The sequence below is a fragment of the Schistocerca cancellata genome, chromosome 8, assembly GCF_023864275.1.
Source record: "Schistocerca cancellata isolate TAMUIC-IGC-003103 chromosome 8, iqSchCanc2.1, whole genome shotgun sequence".
In the NCBI taxonomy this organism is placed as follows: Eukaryota; Metazoa; Arthropoda; class Insecta; order Orthoptera; family Acrididae; genus Schistocerca; species Schistocerca cancellata.
This window is the reverse complement of record NC_064633.1, coordinates 345,798,583-345,816,361: the sequence shown is the minus strand read 5'-3', so window position 1 is coordinate 345,816,361 and position 17,779 is coordinate 345,798,583. Positions and strand designations below refer to the sequence as shown.

General features: G+C 37.3%; 1 protein-coding gene across 4 annotated transcripts in view; it reads right to left on the bottom strand.

The window, feature by feature from the left end:
- LOC126094732 (ADP-ribosylation factor GTPase-activating protein 2) overlaps positions 1–17,779 on the bottom strand; it is an 89,482-nt gene that overhangs the window by 36,902 nt on the left and 34,801 nt on the right. For 2 of the 4 annotated variants that reach the window (XM_049909280.1, XM_049909282.1), the window contains 5 exons: positions 16,755–16,811; positions 7,116–7,241; positions 2,229–2,381; positions 1,990–2,145; positions 1,689–1,819 (listed from right to left, as the gene is read on the bottom strand). In XM_049909280.1, coding sequence (XP_049765237.1) covers positions 1,689–1,819; positions 1,990–2,145; positions 2,229–2,381; positions 7,116–7,241; positions 16,755–16,811 — 623 coding nt within the window. The remainder of the gene's footprint in view (positions 1–1,688; positions 1,820–1,989; positions 2,146–2,228; positions 2,382–7,115; positions 7,242–16,754; positions 16,812–17,779) is intronic. The other 2 variants (XM_049909281.1, XM_049909284.1) reach the window with 1 other exon arrangement.

The window sequence follows — 17,779 nt, the reverse complement described above, 5'->3', positions numbered from 1 at the left end:
AGCCTGTGTTTAATTCGCAGAACACTCACAAAATGCAACAAATCTACTAATGTGACTGCCTATGCTGCACTTGTCCATCTTCTGAAGTATTGCAGTGCAGCACAGGATCCTTACCCGATAAGATTAATATCATGAAATAGGGGAATGAGTGTCAAGTATATGATACCAAAATTGTTGTGGCAATCATTAAAACAAAGGATTTTTCATTGCAACGAGATCTTTTCATGAAATTTCAACTGCCAACTTTCCTCCTCCGAATGCAAAGATATTTTGTTGACTACTCCTACAAACAGAGAAATGACTCATAATAAATGAACGAAATCAGGCCTCACACAGAAGATTTAGGTGTTAGATTATCCTACATGCTATTCGAGAGTGGAACAATTGAGAAAAAGTCTGAAAGCAGTTTTATGAATCCTCCCCCAAGTACAAATTGCAGAGTGGTTATACAGATGCAGATATAGGTAATAATATCTATGCTCTTTCTAATTTTTTACATGTACACCTCCAGTCTGCAGCAAATACAATGTTTTCTGTAGAGGGTACACAGTGAACTTAAAAAAGCAAGTCTGAAAATAGATACACTTAATGTGTAATCACTAAATACAAAATGGTACAAGTTAACAATGAAGTCATAAAACCGGAGACAGGCTTTGTATTTAGAGTCATTACAAGAGTGACTAAATGGTCAGCAAATGATATAAATAGAAGAGTAAAATAGAGGTCTTGAAGGGCAAAATACATTTTCAAAAACAAGCTATCTGTGTGTCTGAAAAAGTTACAATTTGACATACAGCAATGCATGGGTATACCAAGCAGGAGCAAGGAATAGGATGATGCGGGTACGAGTGCAGCCCCCCCCCCCCCTCTCAAAAAAATCTTCACAAGTCAACCTATAACACTGCACCTGCCACACAGAGAGATGTATCAATTCAGTATAGTTTGAAGACAGGTAGAACATATAATGGATATCAAATAGTTGCCAGTGTACCTAGAACAATTTGTTGTAAAATCTCAAAATTGCTTCAACATTCCTGGTGAAAGTAACTACCATTAACATTAAAAACTCATGATATCCAGACAGATGTCAGAAGTATTCGATACAGAATCTTATCATATAGAGGACGCACTGAGTTGCAGACAGGCACAATGAAAAACACTGCTACCTCTATGTGGCTAGTAGCAATCTATCCTTTCCATACTGTTGCTATTCCATCCTGGACTTTTCATTGTTTGATACAGAATCTTATTTCAGGAAATGTCAATGTCTAGATATTGAATTTCATATCACATTTCGTATCACATTACACCGAGCAAGGCGAGACAGTCATTAGCACACACGACTTGCAATTGGGAGAGCAACATTAGCACATACGACTTGCAATTGGGAGAGCAACTGTTCAAATCCCTTCCCAGCCATCCAGATTTACGTTTTCTGTGATTTTCCTAAATGAATCCATGCAAATGCAGGGGCGAGTCCATTGAAAAAGGCATGGCTCATTCCTTTCCCATCCTTTTTTAAACTGAGCTTGTGTTCCATCTCTAATGACCTAACTGCTGATAGGACGCTGAGCTCTGATCTTCCTTACTTCATATTACATTACAAAATACAAAATCATTGCTGAGTAAGAGAACATAAGAAAGGCAATATTAAATTCTAAAAGTAATTGAGTATTTCTGTAAATTACATTCGTGAAGTGAAGCCCATTCCAAGACGTTCAACCTGTTCTGCCTTCTTTGGGTCAACTTGTTTCAACTTTTCCTCCTGTTTCTTCTGTTGTAGACTCAGATCCTTGTACGCCAACCGCATTGACAACATCTACAGGAACAGAAGATTATCAAATAATAAATGTATTGACTTTTTATATCAAGTTCCATAATTTATTCTCATGAAACACAATTCTGGTACAGAAATGGAACTCAGAATAGTGTAAGTAATTAGCTTTGCAGGACAAAGAACATGAATCACAAAAAGGAATGTTTATATACCCGCTTCTCCTCCTCTTCTGCAGCTTTCTCAGCATTTAGTTTTGCTTCTTCGGCTGCTTGCAATTTTTGCTGATCTGCCATTGTTGCTTCCTTTTCAATTTCAGCAAAATTTGCGTTTACTTTCTGTGCTCCCAGACCACCTTTCTTTCCACCAAGCTACACCAAACATAAGAGCTATGAGGAAAATGTATTTTGACCATAATACTAATTTCTGTGACTTAATTTATCCTGTGACTTACAGTGCTTCGTTTAGCCTGAGGCTTACGTGTGCCAATGGTTGATTTCCTTTCTTGGAGTTTCTCATTGCCCTCAGGTGCAAGAATGGCATTGACATTTGGTTCACCACGATTAACATTTGCAGCTCCAGAGGCACCGCCATTTCTTCTAGCAGTCTAAGGACCAACAGAAATAACAGCAAAATGTCGAAGACAGTCACAGGCTCAAAAAACTAAATTTATGAATAGAAAATGACACCACTTATTGACCTAACCTGTTTTGAAACTGTCTGTGAAGCATTATCCATTGTTTTGCAAACACTCAAAGTGTGATCTGTATATTAAAATGTTAAGATTCTATTTGGTATGTAGCAGCTTAGCTAAAGATAAAAACAGATATACTATGATGAATTAACCATGGAATGAAGTGTTAATGATAACACTGAGTCCAACACCACAAAACACACTGTAATGATGGTGACAGTCTCAAGAGGGATGACTGATCACAACCCTGCAGTTCAAGTCAGCTAGTTTCCAGTAGTGTTCATGAGAAAAAGAGACTGGTAAATATACTACTCAAAAAACTTTTGTACCATCCTCATAAATATTGTTGTCAGAAATCTCTTTCTCAATATTTCTTTGACCGCAGGAAGTCGTGAGCGGTATCTGTATAACAGTGATAAAAGTAAATCTGCATTCTCAATGGGGTTCAGTAGAGTGCACAGTGGTGCAAATCATGACTGGGGCATTGTAGCTTGTGTACACTCTCAGTGGGTTAACATACTTCAATGAGTCTTTTCAAGCTTAACCCTTAACTACTCTAGTGAAATGCTCATACACTAATACTCTAGTGGAGTCTCGGAGTACCCCAATAAGAAAAACGAAACTGTAATTTAAGGAAATTTTATTTTGCATTGCACTTTTATCACTGAATATTATAAACATTTTTACATATTTGAGATATGATTACAAACAATTTTGGCACACTGAAAATCTGTGGTTGGGGCAAACATGTTTTGAGCATTCTTCACACACTATTTTGGTTTTCTTGTCCACATTTCTTGCACACATGTAGCATCTTGCTTTCCTCATGGGTTCTGGCTCTGAAGATGTTGAGGTAAGAGGAGTACCACCAAGTTTAACAACAACGTCTCTCAGTTCACGAGAAAGGGGTCAGACATCTCGACGTTGTATATGGGGCTTTACTAAATCCATTCCAAGCTTTTGTAGCAATTCTCTTCTTTTTAAATCATTTGTTTTATCAAGTTGTTTGGTGCACTGAAGCAAGACAGCAGCACTGACTCCTACTATGTTTAGAATGGCATAAAATACAGACATTGGCCATCTGCATGTTCGCCATGATAATGAATAGTTGGCGCACATTTGGTCCAGTGTGTCCACTCCTCCTTTTGTGGCATTGTAATCAATGATCATTTCAGGTATTTTCCTGTTGAGTACTAATTTTCTGATCGTGATGCATAGATGAAAGCAACACAACAGCCTGACCTTTCCGAGGAACATAAGAACAAATTGTCTTTCCTTCATTATGCCCAAATAATGCAGATTCTACTGGACACTTTCTGTTTGGTTTGAATTCTTCTGGGATCTGCAGTTTATTTTGCTTTAGAGTGCCTAAGACAGTCAACTTTTTGGCCTCTAGTTGATCACAGAGTTCAAGTGACATGAACCAATTGTCTACTGTCACGTGTCTATTGCTTCCCTCAATTGGTGTTATTAATTTCAAAACATCCTGTGTTGGGATTGATAATGTACTTTTATTTGTCCCTTTTCCTGTGTAAACAAATGCATTGCATAAATAGAATGTTCATGAGTCACAAAGGCACATAACTTTGAGGCCGTATTTGGCTGGCTTCTTGGGCATATACATGCGAAATTTGCACCTACCACGAAAGGGTACTAACATTTCATCGATTGTCACGTACGCTCCTGGAGTATAATACTTTTGACATTTGTCTATAAAGAGTTCCCACACATTTCTAATAGCTGCAAGTCTGTCATCAGCCGTCCTAGCATCTCTTGTAGCAGCACAATCAAATCACAAACAAACCAAATTGAATAAAAATCTCTGAACGCTCATAGTGGCTCGAAACACATCACGACCAGTTCCATCATTAGCAAAAAGTCCAACATCATTTTCGTGATTGGATTTCATTACTCCAGATAAATAAAGCAGACCCAGAAATGCTCTCAGTTCTATTATATGTAGCGGCTATATGAACGCTGGCTTAGGAGTTCTGTATTTGTTTGACATGTCATGTATCTTGACATTTGTATTGGTGAGTATTAGTTGCAATAAATCTTCACTAATGAACAGTTCCCAAGCAGATAATATGTCAGTTGAATCAATCGTTTTTGCTTCACATTAACCACCTGGAAAATGACTGACTATATTGTGAGCACGGGTAAGAGTTGTAGGAGGAGCTTCTTTTGACCACTTGTAGCACCGCTTTTTTCCAAAAAAATATTTGTCAGCGGAAGGTCTAATACACGCCTCTTCATCTGGTTCTTCACAACTACTTTCTGATGTAGCTTCAGAGGTGGAATCATGATCACTTAGTATAAATTCATCCTCATCTACTGTGGTTTCCTCATCAGATTGCAAAAACGCAGGTTCACTCACTATTCTTTCCAACTCGTCATCTGTTAATGACTTCGATGATGCCATTCTGAAAAATAATGCATTCATACTCACATAACCGTAACAATTAACGTTATCATGGAAAGTATGCTGTTTTTGAAGTACTCTAAGATTTCAGTTGCATAAAACACTAATTGAGATAGTCAAAAACAACTTATGTTAATACTCTGGTGGGGTATTGTGAGACCTCTTTTTCTTTATCTCGCACAATAATACTGGAAACACCGCATTCAACACTCCGCGTTAAAAGGCAGCACTTCACTGAGGATTACCAAGAACACAGGTGCCATCTGTTGTTCTGTTCACGTACTATGTATTGTATTCTATCGTCTGGGGTTCCTCGGGACCCCCACTAGAGCAGTTAAGGGTTAAACCATGTGCACAGTAATTTGGCACATACAACAGTGATGGCATTCTGACTTTTAATCACTAAATCACTATTGTTACACACAAAACATTAAAGATCTAGTAATGGTTCTCTATGTAATACCACCAGCTGCTGACATATACCTGTAAATTATGCCTCATTATGTCCTTTAAGTACCCCATGGAGAAAGTAACAGAACGGCGCTCTGCCTTTTTTTGGAAGCATTTGAGATGGCTGTGTTGACTCAGACAGTATGCTACCACTTCTACATGATTAAACCCCCCCCCCTCCCTCCTCCCTCTGCAGCGACATGGTGCCCTAAGACAGAATTTGGTGACGATTGATGACTGCCATAGAATAGTATGAAGATAACCAGGTACCAATGAGTAGCTCATGCATGCAGTTTCAGGTTAAGCATGGAGGTGGGCAGTTAGCTTTTGGACCAGTATCAAGTGTGTATGTCAAATAGCTCATCACTTTCCAGTATAATTTGAGATCTGTGCAGTATTGGCTCAGGATCCTCCATGAATCCATTCCTCCAGGAGGCAAGCATCAACTTAATAGAATGGCCTGTGGTGTCTGCTGGCCATGAACCCCACTGAGCATGCTTGCAACCAGTTGAAACTTCACAGTGTGACATCACAGGAACCCTCCTCACACATTGGGTAACCTCAAGACAACTGCCGTTGAAAAATAGGACAGGCATCAGCAGCAATGTCTCGAGTGCCTCGTGGACAGCAGGCCAAGAGGGATCCACACGTATTAGAATGGGCAGGGTAGAGAAACTTGGTACTGGATCTTACCCAGTAGCAGATTTTAATTTCACAGAGGTGCAATGATGTGTACTTTGAAACAGACAACCTTCATTGCTTATTTTTATTTCACAATCAGTTACTTTTTCATAGCCTGATAAAGCTTATTCTTTAACACCCTGCTACCCTTAAATCTTACCCAGTAGCAGATTTTAATTTCACAGAGGTGCAATGATGTGTACTTTGAAACAGACAACCTTCATTGCTTATTTTTATTTCACTATCAGTTACTTTTTCATAGCCTGATAAAGCTTATTCTTTAACACCCTGCTACCCTTAAATCTAAGTCCACACTCATTAACAGAAAGGTGCAGCTAAAGATTTATAAAATTATTTTAAAAAAAATATTTTACAAGCTTCAGCACTAGTAGCATTGATCAAAGACCTGAATTATCAGCAGCGAAATCGAACGGCAGGAATTAGTTCACCTCCTACATCGTTACCCTAAAAATAACCTTTAAAGTAATCATTGTCATTACAGCTTAGATAACAAAGTGTTATTATATTGTTTCACATCCATATTACATACTGGATGTAATATGAAAGAATCACAACGCATGGAACAGCACATCTGGATATTGTTGAACAAAATTTGCAACATTTAAATGATGAAATTACAACCAAATGAAGATCATGGAAACAGCTCTACTTACCAGGTAGCACCAAAGGACTTACTACACATAAACAGTGTCGGATATGCCATATTCCTTAATACAGGCAAAAAGAATTAATGGGATATACGTAATACATAGGTAGAAAAGGTAACCAGGTCAGGTTAGTTACTTAGAAAGTGTAACAGGAAGCTCAAAATTTATTGTTTTGGTTGTAAAGTTTTTTATTAGTTTGCAATTAGTCTGCTGCCACTTCGTAAGTACAAGTTTCTTCCCGGCCTAGTTATTTTTTCCTCTTTGTTCCTTTCTTTCTTGGATTTTATACTGTTAAAACTCTTTGTTCTGGTGCAGTCTGTTAATCACATGAAATTTATAAGAGCTTATACAACTTACAGAAACTCAGCCTCAGAGGAACACATACATATTAACACAACTGATGAGTATTTGGTAACTTCAACTCACTTCACGTGGCTGCTCCTCTTCTAGATCATCATACTGAACAGACTCCATATTGGTATGTTCTGCAAAGAAATCTTCCTCTCTCTTTTCATCTCCACATGATGATTCCGATGCAGCATCTATATGCAACTAAAAAATGGGGGTAATTAGATACAAATACTGTTTTACAGCTAATGTAAGTACAATAAAACTGCAAGGAACTTTATATTTTTACTGGTTTAGTTCTCAGCAAATTGTTCACAGAACAACATTTATTAACAAGCACTGATCTCCTACTTGTGCAACATTACTGTTATATGTAAGGTGACACATAGGCTACATTACAAGAACTAGCATTTAAGATTAGTTTCTACATGCAGCCATAAACATGCAAAAATTGCCAGATGTTTCAGGCAAGATACTTGATGGGATGGCTACAGCACACAGTCTTTAAAAAAAAAATCATTAAAAGTCATTCAGCAATAATAATGCAATGGCATCTCAGACTGTGGTTTCAGAAAGGTGCAAAAATTCATTCAATTCCAGTGGCAACTGAGACATGAAGTTACAACAACAACATAATATGAAATGCCAGCACCTGAGAGGAATGACTTAATACTTACAAAATAACAATACAGGAAAGTAAGAATATATAAGGCATGTTTATGGAACATATTTACATTTCAAAAGGTCATTTGAATGGCAGTTTTCAAAATAGGGAACCATCCCTTGAACTATAAACTTGAAAGTAAATGTAGAAATTATGAATATGATATGGAATAAGAAATTTCTGCTGAAATTTGAAAGGTCAGCAACTTCAGCACAGCAAAATCAGCTGGATGTCAGTGTGCAGGGTATTTGAAATCCAATATCAACACGGTCAAGCCATAAAAAATGAACAGCAAAGCATTGTACACTCACAACATACTCTGATGAATGAATTTCACACACTTTATTATTCCAGTGTGACATGAGTGAATCATCAAAGGAATTTCGGATGAAGTAAAGCAAAGCTAGAGGTGGCCTCGTATACCAAGGAGGAGTCACAGCTGTAACACCTCTTAATCATGAACTTAGTTACAGGTTTAGCACCTGATTCTTTCACATGCAACTTAGTGGTAGAGCACATCAAGTACAATTTATTTCTTTAATGTTCACACAGGAAATATTCCAAGGTTTTAAGCAGAGCAAAGTTGATACAGTGAATGACATTCCCCAAACCCATACAAGAAATGACTCAACTCTACAGATTTTAGGACTCATGAACCTATAGAACTGTCTTCATTTCAATAAGATACTAACTGTACTTTTAAACAGCAACTGACTCATAGTGTCAGTTTTGGCAATGTAGTCCCGTATTACTTTGTAAATGTTTTTGGGGCTTTTTGCATAATCTTTTCACTTATTTTGGCAAATATACTGTAACTGATTTTATATGGCCATTTTATTTATTAGCATGCCTGTTGAGATTATACGGTGGGCTTGGTAACATCTCAACAGGAACTTATTCCCTCCAGTTGGCGGTACTCACTGAGATTCATAAGAACTCCACTTCTGTATTTACATTCATTAGCACAGGATGGGTTTGATACAAATAACTTCGTGTGTGTGTGTGTGTGTGTGTGTGTGTGTGTGTGTGTGTGTGCGCGCGCGCGCGCGCGCGCGCTTGGTGGTGTTGCTGTTGTTGAAAAATTTGTACGTTCAACTAACACAGTTTCATTTAAGAACGTTTTATTCACATGATATAAACTATTCAAGAACAAAACAAATTATAAAGATTTTCCATAAAATATCAAGGATATTTCAAAATACCATGGAATAACAGTTTACATTTTTTTTTTATTTTCTTCCCCCAAAAGGGAAAAAAAATCAATCTTCTCTAACAAATAATACCTTAATTTAATGTGCCTCTCAGATCCCAGAATACTTAGTTCATTCAATTCCAGTCCAGAGTAACAGTAAAAGTTTTACACTCCACAAACGATACATCTGCACGAGTTACTATTGGAAGATACATAAAACATCCAGCTGCCTTGCTCATGGAGACAAGATGATGACATCGCTTCCTTTTGATTATTTTTTTCATGTACATTGGGAGTTGAGATCATACTGATTATGACATTCTAACCTTTTCAGTATTTGTTTTGTGTATTTTTTCTTGACTTATCATAATTGCTCAATCTTCATTTTGTTTTATTTTTATGCTAAGGAAACTGTTAAGGGTACTGACTGTTATATCAGATTCACATTGTAAAGTATTCAGGAAAGCAGCAGTGTTTCATAGACGTTCTGTAGTCCCAATGGCCTAGTTGTTTCCATTTACCATACACAAATTTTTGCTTTACTCACTCTTTTGCTATTTTCTTATGACTTACTTTGTTCCCTTTTGATGCATTAGAAATTACAGATGCACCTGATTCTGTTGTATTTTGTTCATGTAATTCAATAGCATACAGTTTTAGTGAGTAAATTAAAACCCTGGTTTTCTGAAGTTATTGTGTCAAAGAGACATTTATAATTACCATATTCCTTTCCCGCCATAGATAAGATTCACCTATTTAACATTCTATCAGACAACGTACTCCCTTTATGGTTTGTTAACTCCTCATTTAGATTTACAAATGACTTTTGTAGCTTAGCTTCATGAGAGCTAATATACATTTTAGTTTCATTGCACATCACCCTAAAAGAAAAGGTCTCCATTAACATATTTAAATGGGATGAGCAGCTACATTCAAATGGCACATATAGTTTGTCCCCTATTTCTACCATTACTGCACGTCAATACAAGTTCAGCAACTAGTTTACTTAGCGCAGCTGGTATCAGATTTATTGCTTTTGCATATGCTGCTTTTCGTTCAGTTGTCAGTTGTCAGTTCCCATGGCAACATCGCAAGTTTGTGGATATCATTAATAATCTCAGAGGTCACATAAACAAAGCACAATAGATATGTCCCATTTACACTTTATCCAATCATCGGGACCTTCAAGTTTATCAGTATTGATTAAAATCGCAATTAATAGTCATGTTTTTATGGAAGGTTTCTGTTAACACACGAATTGGGGGGGGGGGGGGTGCATGATATTTTACCAGCACACACTGCATAGCTCAATCTTCTTTTAAAATATGTGTTGTTTACTTTAATATGGCCAGGTCCATAAACTATTGTAAATTTATTAATTTCAACCGACAGAGTGTCATTTACAATGGTTTATTCACAAGACATGCAACAACCAGTAATAAAATGACAAAATACAACGACATTTTCCTTTTACTACAATATTTGTGATGATAAATTGATCCACAAAAGAGATATTACAGGAAAATAAAGCAATTAAAGGTCTTGTAAGCTGACATATGGCCGGCAGAGCCGTGTGCTGACCACATGGCCCTCCATATCTGCATCCAGTGATGTCTGTGGGCTCAGGATGACACTGCAGCTGGTCAATACTGTTGGGCCTTCATGATCTGTTCAACTGATTCTTTCTTTTCTTTTTTAAGCAATCTAAAGTAATAATGCTAACCCCCAGTCTTAAAAGTTTTCTTTTTCTCACTTTGTGCTATTTTTACCTAAGATACATTTTTCATAATTTTCACTTTTAAGAATTTTCTTTCTTCCATTAGCAGAAGGTCTGACTTATTACTTCACATAAGATAAGCTCCCAGTCATTTGAGACAAACTGGAGGAGATAAACATTTTTCTCTTCATCCACAATCGCTTTCTCACACTGTCCAGTTATTTTGACCTGCCACGACAAGGTTGTATGTTCATATTACTGGCAGCTGAAACATCCATCATAATGTTCAAACTGAATCATAACAACTATTGGCCTTGTCACCAGTGGGTCTTTTCCCCCAATGAACACACACATCTCTGCTTCTCATTTACTCGGTTTACAGGCCAGCTGCTACCTGAATCCCTTGTTCTAAATGAACACAACTATCATCGTCATCATCATCTTCTTCTTCTTCTTCACTGGAAAAAAATCTTTCCTGTTTTTGTGCGACCTGTTTTATATAGTATTCCTATTTCCCCGCCATTCCTTCTGTATTTCTTTTCGGAACTCTCATTCTGTTATTTACAGCACTTTCACTTGCAGACTGTATCTTACTTCATAACAAAAGGAGGAGAAGTAGGTTGTAACAGAGAGAGGATTGAATAACTTCATCTGTTTTCATGAAAAAATAGCAAAACTCATCACAGTTACCAGTGGTATCACAATGCTGGTGAACAGATTATGTTTGTATCAAATTCATTATTTATACTCAATGTTGTCAAAAGAGGTGTTTCCAAAAACACTTCTGTAAAATATTTTTACATGAAGAAAGAGTAAAATTACAAGTATTGCACTCAAAGAACAGTTCTGAAAAATAAACAGACATACACTGAACAAGAAATAACCAGAAATAAAGAATATGTAGCACTGAAACTTTTGAAGATTTTAGAGAGGCAACATTGCATTATGTACAGTAAGATTACATGTAGAACCTCAATACTGCATTTTGTACAGCAACAATAAAAATAGAATCTATGTGGTAACTTCTTTACTTGTATGGTGTGTAGTTTTTTTCTTGAACGCTAATATAGGACAGTGAGGTAAGCAGATTACATGAAGTTTATGCAACACAAAATGTGCCTCTAAGAGTGAAATGATTTGCATGGATCAGGGACCCCGCATCTCTTACAATGCAACCACTGCACTAACAAAGGTGTCCAAAATATGTGCACATGCCCACCCCCTTCTTCCACAAAGAACCTTCTTTTGCAGCCTTTTAAGGAAGTTAGTATACGTATCAGTACTTCCAAATGTATACTGACAGCGATTAAAACTAGCAGCATGAAGACAGTACAGAACAAACATCAATCAGACATGAAGTGTACAAGTGTACCACTACATACCTAGATATGCTAATGATTAGTATTTCAGTGCAACCATAAAAGTAAGTAAGAATAATGCCACCAATATTCTGTACATAAGAAAAAAATAAAGTGGGTTTCTCCATCATAGTTCACACATTAATTTTGTTTGGTTGTGATATGATTGTGTTATGCTTTGTGTAACAAAGAGAATAATCACATTTCCGGCAGCACCGGAAATGTGATGTATCGAGATGGCAGCTTACTGTTCCGCAATACTGATGCTTGAATTGGTTGGGAGTTTCCAACTGATATGTGAATATAGAACAGTTGGATTCAGGAAGACCACAATCAATGCCACACACAATCTTACCTGCCCCACATATAGAAGCACAGGCAACAGGAGCATTGTTTGCTTAGCTGTGCAAGAGCGTACAGCAACATCACATATCTTGAGCCATGAAATGGATTTGTTTCCAGCAAGACAAGTCTACACGCAGACAGTGCAATGACACATGGTGCAACAAGGTCCATCTGCATAGCAATCATCGTCACTGCTTCCCTTGAAATAACACAGACGAATCCCAGTTCTGCACACAGTATCATACAGGATGGGGAAAATACGGGTGGCCCACACAAGCGGATACAATTGGGGTGAATGTGTGCACATAACCACACCCTGTGACATGCACATTACATGTACGTCCGCCACGTGATCCACACTGGTTCAGAGTGTAGTGTGGGCAGTGTCATTGTCACTGGAGCAGTGCAAAGGTGCAACAGTACCCACCCTGGAGCATCAGGTGTTCATTGCTGTAAGTTGCGTGACAAAAAAGTCATGAAAACAGTGTGGTCTGTGTTTGATGAGCAATTTAATGGTGTCAAAGTGCCAGCAAAGAGTGACATGTGACACTTTGTCCATTGTAGGCTGTACTGAGCTTTATTAAAATCATGCTATTAAGCTAATTTTGGCCATGAGGCATTATCAAGCACATCTGCAATGTCATGTACTACATTATCATTCTCATAACATTCTTTTATGTCACATACATAAAACCTGAATACAGCCTACAATGAAAAATGTATTTTTTTTTATTAAACACTTGAGAGGCTGTGGATCCTCACAGAAGCAAAAGCTTATTCCAAAAATGGTGTCACGACAGGATCTGTTTTGAACAAGCCAAAAAACATTCCAAAACGAGTCTGCACACCTGAAAATGTGTCTTCAGTTCACCAGATAATGCTTCAAAGTCCTCCCAAATCAACCAGATGCCTGTCACAAGAGACCAGCTTATCACATCAATCTTGCGGACGAATACCCCACATGGACTTTCACATGCATCCTTACCAAGTGTCTGCTGTTCATGCATTAAAACTAATAGATGCTCCTCAGCACCCCGAGTTTTCAGTGGTTCGCTGAGATAACTATGAATGGCCGAGACACAGATCTTTTTCTTATGTCTGATGAAGCCTGGTTTCATCGGAGTGGTTACGTCATTCACAGGTTCTGGGCAGAAAAGAATCAGCGTACCTTCCATGAAATACCACTGGATGATCAGAAATTGGGATTTTGTGTGCAGTGTCCGCATGATTTGTGGCAGCATTAATGGAGGGGAGAGAGACCTACACAGTTGCACCCAATAGGATGGAGCAACTGTTCAAACAGCTGGCTGAACCTTCGAGCACATATACAAAATCTTCACACCTACAGAGTTGTTAGCAGAGGTCAGTCTGTTCACGGTCTTAGGTAACCACCCAGATCACTTAATCTGTCCATGGCCAATTACTTTGTGTGGGGAGCCATCAAGTCTAAGGTGTATCGTAGCAACCCTCATCTTCAAGAACTGCAGCACAACAGTTCGGATGAGACTGCAGCAATTACAGCAGTCCAACTTCAATCTGCCTTCAGCAACTTGCTGACCAGGACCTACTAACACATGAATGTGGTCACTTTCAGCATCTGCTATAATCAGGTTAGTACTGTATTTCCTTTCCTCTGACACGTTTTTTTGTACCCTGGGACTATGTTCTCCAGGCCACTTTTATTTGCCCCACTCTGTATGTGTGTCTATATATACAAAAGAATGTTGCCAGATAGCACTCATTGTCATTACATGGTCTTGGCACCTGGTGTGATTGTATGAGATGCCACTGAGTGCCCAACACCATCACTTATGGTTTGTACAACCAATAATTTGGAAAGCAACTCTATCTTAAAATCCTCTGTGATAATATCTTTCAAAAAATAATGCAAGGTTGAATGTTGCTGTGCTGTCCAGACCTATCTTGATACAACTGGTGTTCAGCTGTTCCTGTAATGATCTCCAAATCTCTCACCCAATGAGCACATCTGGTCATGGCTTACTGAGAGATTGCCATGGTCACCTCAAGTGAACTCAGATACAGACTTGAAACAGGAAGGTATGACGTGCCCACTATCAGTCAACCATTCAGTTTGACTCACTGCCTAGTCAGATTATAGCTGGTACTGCTGCTAGATGTGTAAACTCTGTAAAAAACTTTGCATTCTGTGTACCATCAAATGACTTAAAAATGTAATATGCATTATTCTTATTCCTATGAAGCAAAATAAGTAACTTTCACTATTTCTATCCTTATTGGCAGTTTTAAAGACCATCAGTTCATTTATTCCTACATGAGTTTAACCCGACTCCTTGATCAGTACCCTCAGTATCTTAGAAACTTGGTTTCAGCTAAATGGATTGAATCTAAATATATCTAAGACTCACATGATGCAATTCAAAATCAAATACTCACTTAGGATTAAATGTAAGTAAGAACTTGAGCTAGTATGCACACACTGAGTACCTAGCAAATAAACTGAGTAGCTTTGCATTTGCAATGCAAATATTATCAACTGCCACTGATAAGGACCCACTAAAAGTAGCATACACAAGCTGCTTTGAATGTTATTAAGAATACCAGAGCTGAGTTATCTGTTAAACTCTTCTGTTCACTCGCACGATACAAGAAACAAACAAAACTTTATGCTTCCCAACCACCGCCTCAAACTGTACACTCCGGGACTTCCAATTCATGAGAATGAAAATTTATAATAAATTAATAGTAAACAAGTTAATACAGATTAATTTAGGCCCACTTAAAAGAAAGCTATATGAGGCACTGACACTGAAATATTACTCTGTGGATGATTTCATGTAGGACGAACTGGAAATTTGAGCTGAATATGACAGATTACATATCCCCCCAAAAATTTCTTTTTGGTGTTGTATTATTTTTTATTAGTGTAACAAATCACTGTGAATGTATCATAAATTTTTGACATGTATGCAAACCAAACGGATTGCAAATGTACATCATGAGATGAATAAACCACAAATTCCATTGTTATACAAGGAATTTACAGTGGTACAGAATGATGTACTACACAGCAGTATAAAATTCTTTGTGTTAGTGCTAAACAACTTTACAGGTTTACACAACACAACGCAACACACTATACAAAAACACTCAGACAGCAAAGACTTTTATGCACCCCTTTTGAATACTGCTGTTTTAGATTTTGAATTCTTAAATAATCTTTAATTGTCGACATTTTTACACTTTTTTCATTTGTATATTGTTCAAATTTCACGGTTATTCTCTTCAACTACTTTCTTAATTTAATTGCACTGCCCCTGTAAATATTTCATGTTTAAAACAAGGTTTCTTTGTAGAATGAGATTTTCACTCTGCAGCGGAGTGTGGGCTGATACGAAACTTCCTGGCAGATTAAAACTGAGTACCAGACCGAGACTCGAACTCGGGACCTTTGCCTTTCCTAGGCCATGTCTCCGCAATATCCTTTCTTTCAGGAGTGCTAGTTCTGCAAGGTTTGCAGGAGAGTTTGGAAGGTAGGAGACGAGGTACTGGCAGAAGTAAAACTGTGAGGATGGGGCGTGAGTCGTGCTTGGGTAGCTCAGTTGGTAAAGCACTTGCTCGCAAAAGGAAAACGTCCCGAGTTAGAGTTTTGGTTGGACAAACAGTTTTAATCTGCCACAAGGTTTCTTTGTGTTACATTTTTCTACAAAATTTGTATCTTTTAACAACAATAACTACTTAAAAAACACCATACTAGCAATTTGTCTTGAAATACTTACAACAATGATCATAACTGAGCAATTCCCAGAAGAGACAATACATGACTTCTTTCATAACAACAGTTAGCTGCTCTCAAAATAAGTTTAAAAACAAGATCTTGCTGAAAACCTGCATTTTTTACTCACTTCAGCAATGCACCAGACAGTAATGGTACACAAGCAGGAGTGTAGCGATCTGTGATAAGGGTAATCACATTTTTTTTTTTTTTTAAGTTTCTCAATTCTTGCAGGCCTAAATCTGTGCCTGTCATAGAAGAAATTGCCTCTTTGATGAGGCATCTTAGATTGTGCACATAAATATAAATAATAATAATAATAATAATAATAATAATAACAGCAACAATGTTAAAAAATAAAACAGGTGAATATTGTGCAGGAAGATACCCTACTAATACACTATGTCCTAAATAACTTTAGTTTTAAATTTTTTTCTCAATGGGACATAAAATGATTGATAAGGTACTCTTCAGTAAGTCTGTAGTACCTGGAAGAAACAAAGGCAGAATGAATATGAAATGAAAACAACAAGCTGATGGAAAGAGACATAGGACATAAAATGCTATGAGATGGAGCTGAACAGAGTGAGAGGGTGGAGTGAGCGTGTGCACATACCAATTAAATCAAATTAAACTTTTTACACACTTAAAAATTATAAACAAGGAAAAAATTTTAAAGCGGCTCACCGCTTGGCTGCTGGGAGATAAAACTACTGCGGCCTCTTGCGTAGAACCAATGTCTAGCTGCCACGACAAGATTGAAACAAATATTCTCCCATGAGTACAATATTATACTGAAGCAAGAAATTAACTTACGAATAGTAACACAAAAAATATCACGAATTTAGCTAAATAATGGGAAATTCTTAAAAAGGTAATTAGTAAAATAAACTAGTCTTTGTTCATTATCTGTAAGACCTTTCAATATTAACTATACAATGACTAGTCAATTTTAGTATGGTAAGCTTCACTAAGTTATGACTCTGTTTATCCCTAACGGGATTAATTCAATATTATCAGCTAACAGATATGTGAGGCATTTACATTAGTTTGAAACAGTTCTAAATGTCTTCAAGTGCAGTACTATTACTAACAACACAATGATACTGCAAATTCTATAAAATGCTGAAAACTATTTTACACTGAAATGTGGCACTTAAAGAGAGTCAACTCCCTCTCAAAAAGAAATGGTTTCATGAAATTACAAACATTACAGTTTTTTAGAGATATGGTAAATGGTCCTTTTGTGCTAACAGACACATGAACTAAGCAAGAAGCACTTTTATCAATGCCTCAGTTCAAAGCCACAACGTATTCCTTACATGAAACCATTTTTCTTACAAGTCTGTTTTCAATTCAACATATTTCTTCAACAAAGTCCAACAGGACAATATAGTTTCATTTAGCAAGTAGATATAGATCTGGATTTGGCACTCCATTGTGTGGGAGAAGATAAGGGCACTCACACAAGTGGGATTGAAATGTGGCACAACTGAAGGACCACAGTGGTTCTCCACAAATTCCAACCACATCCTATACTAATGCATGTCTTGAGACAATGGTTTACAGATAAACCTCACTGATGATTTGACACAAGACATACAATGAGTATTTTCAGCCATAAAAGGGGATACTTTACTTGGAGATATTTAAAAATCATTGGGTTTGATGTAAAACATGTCATTGAAAAATCAGTACAATTTTACCTGTGT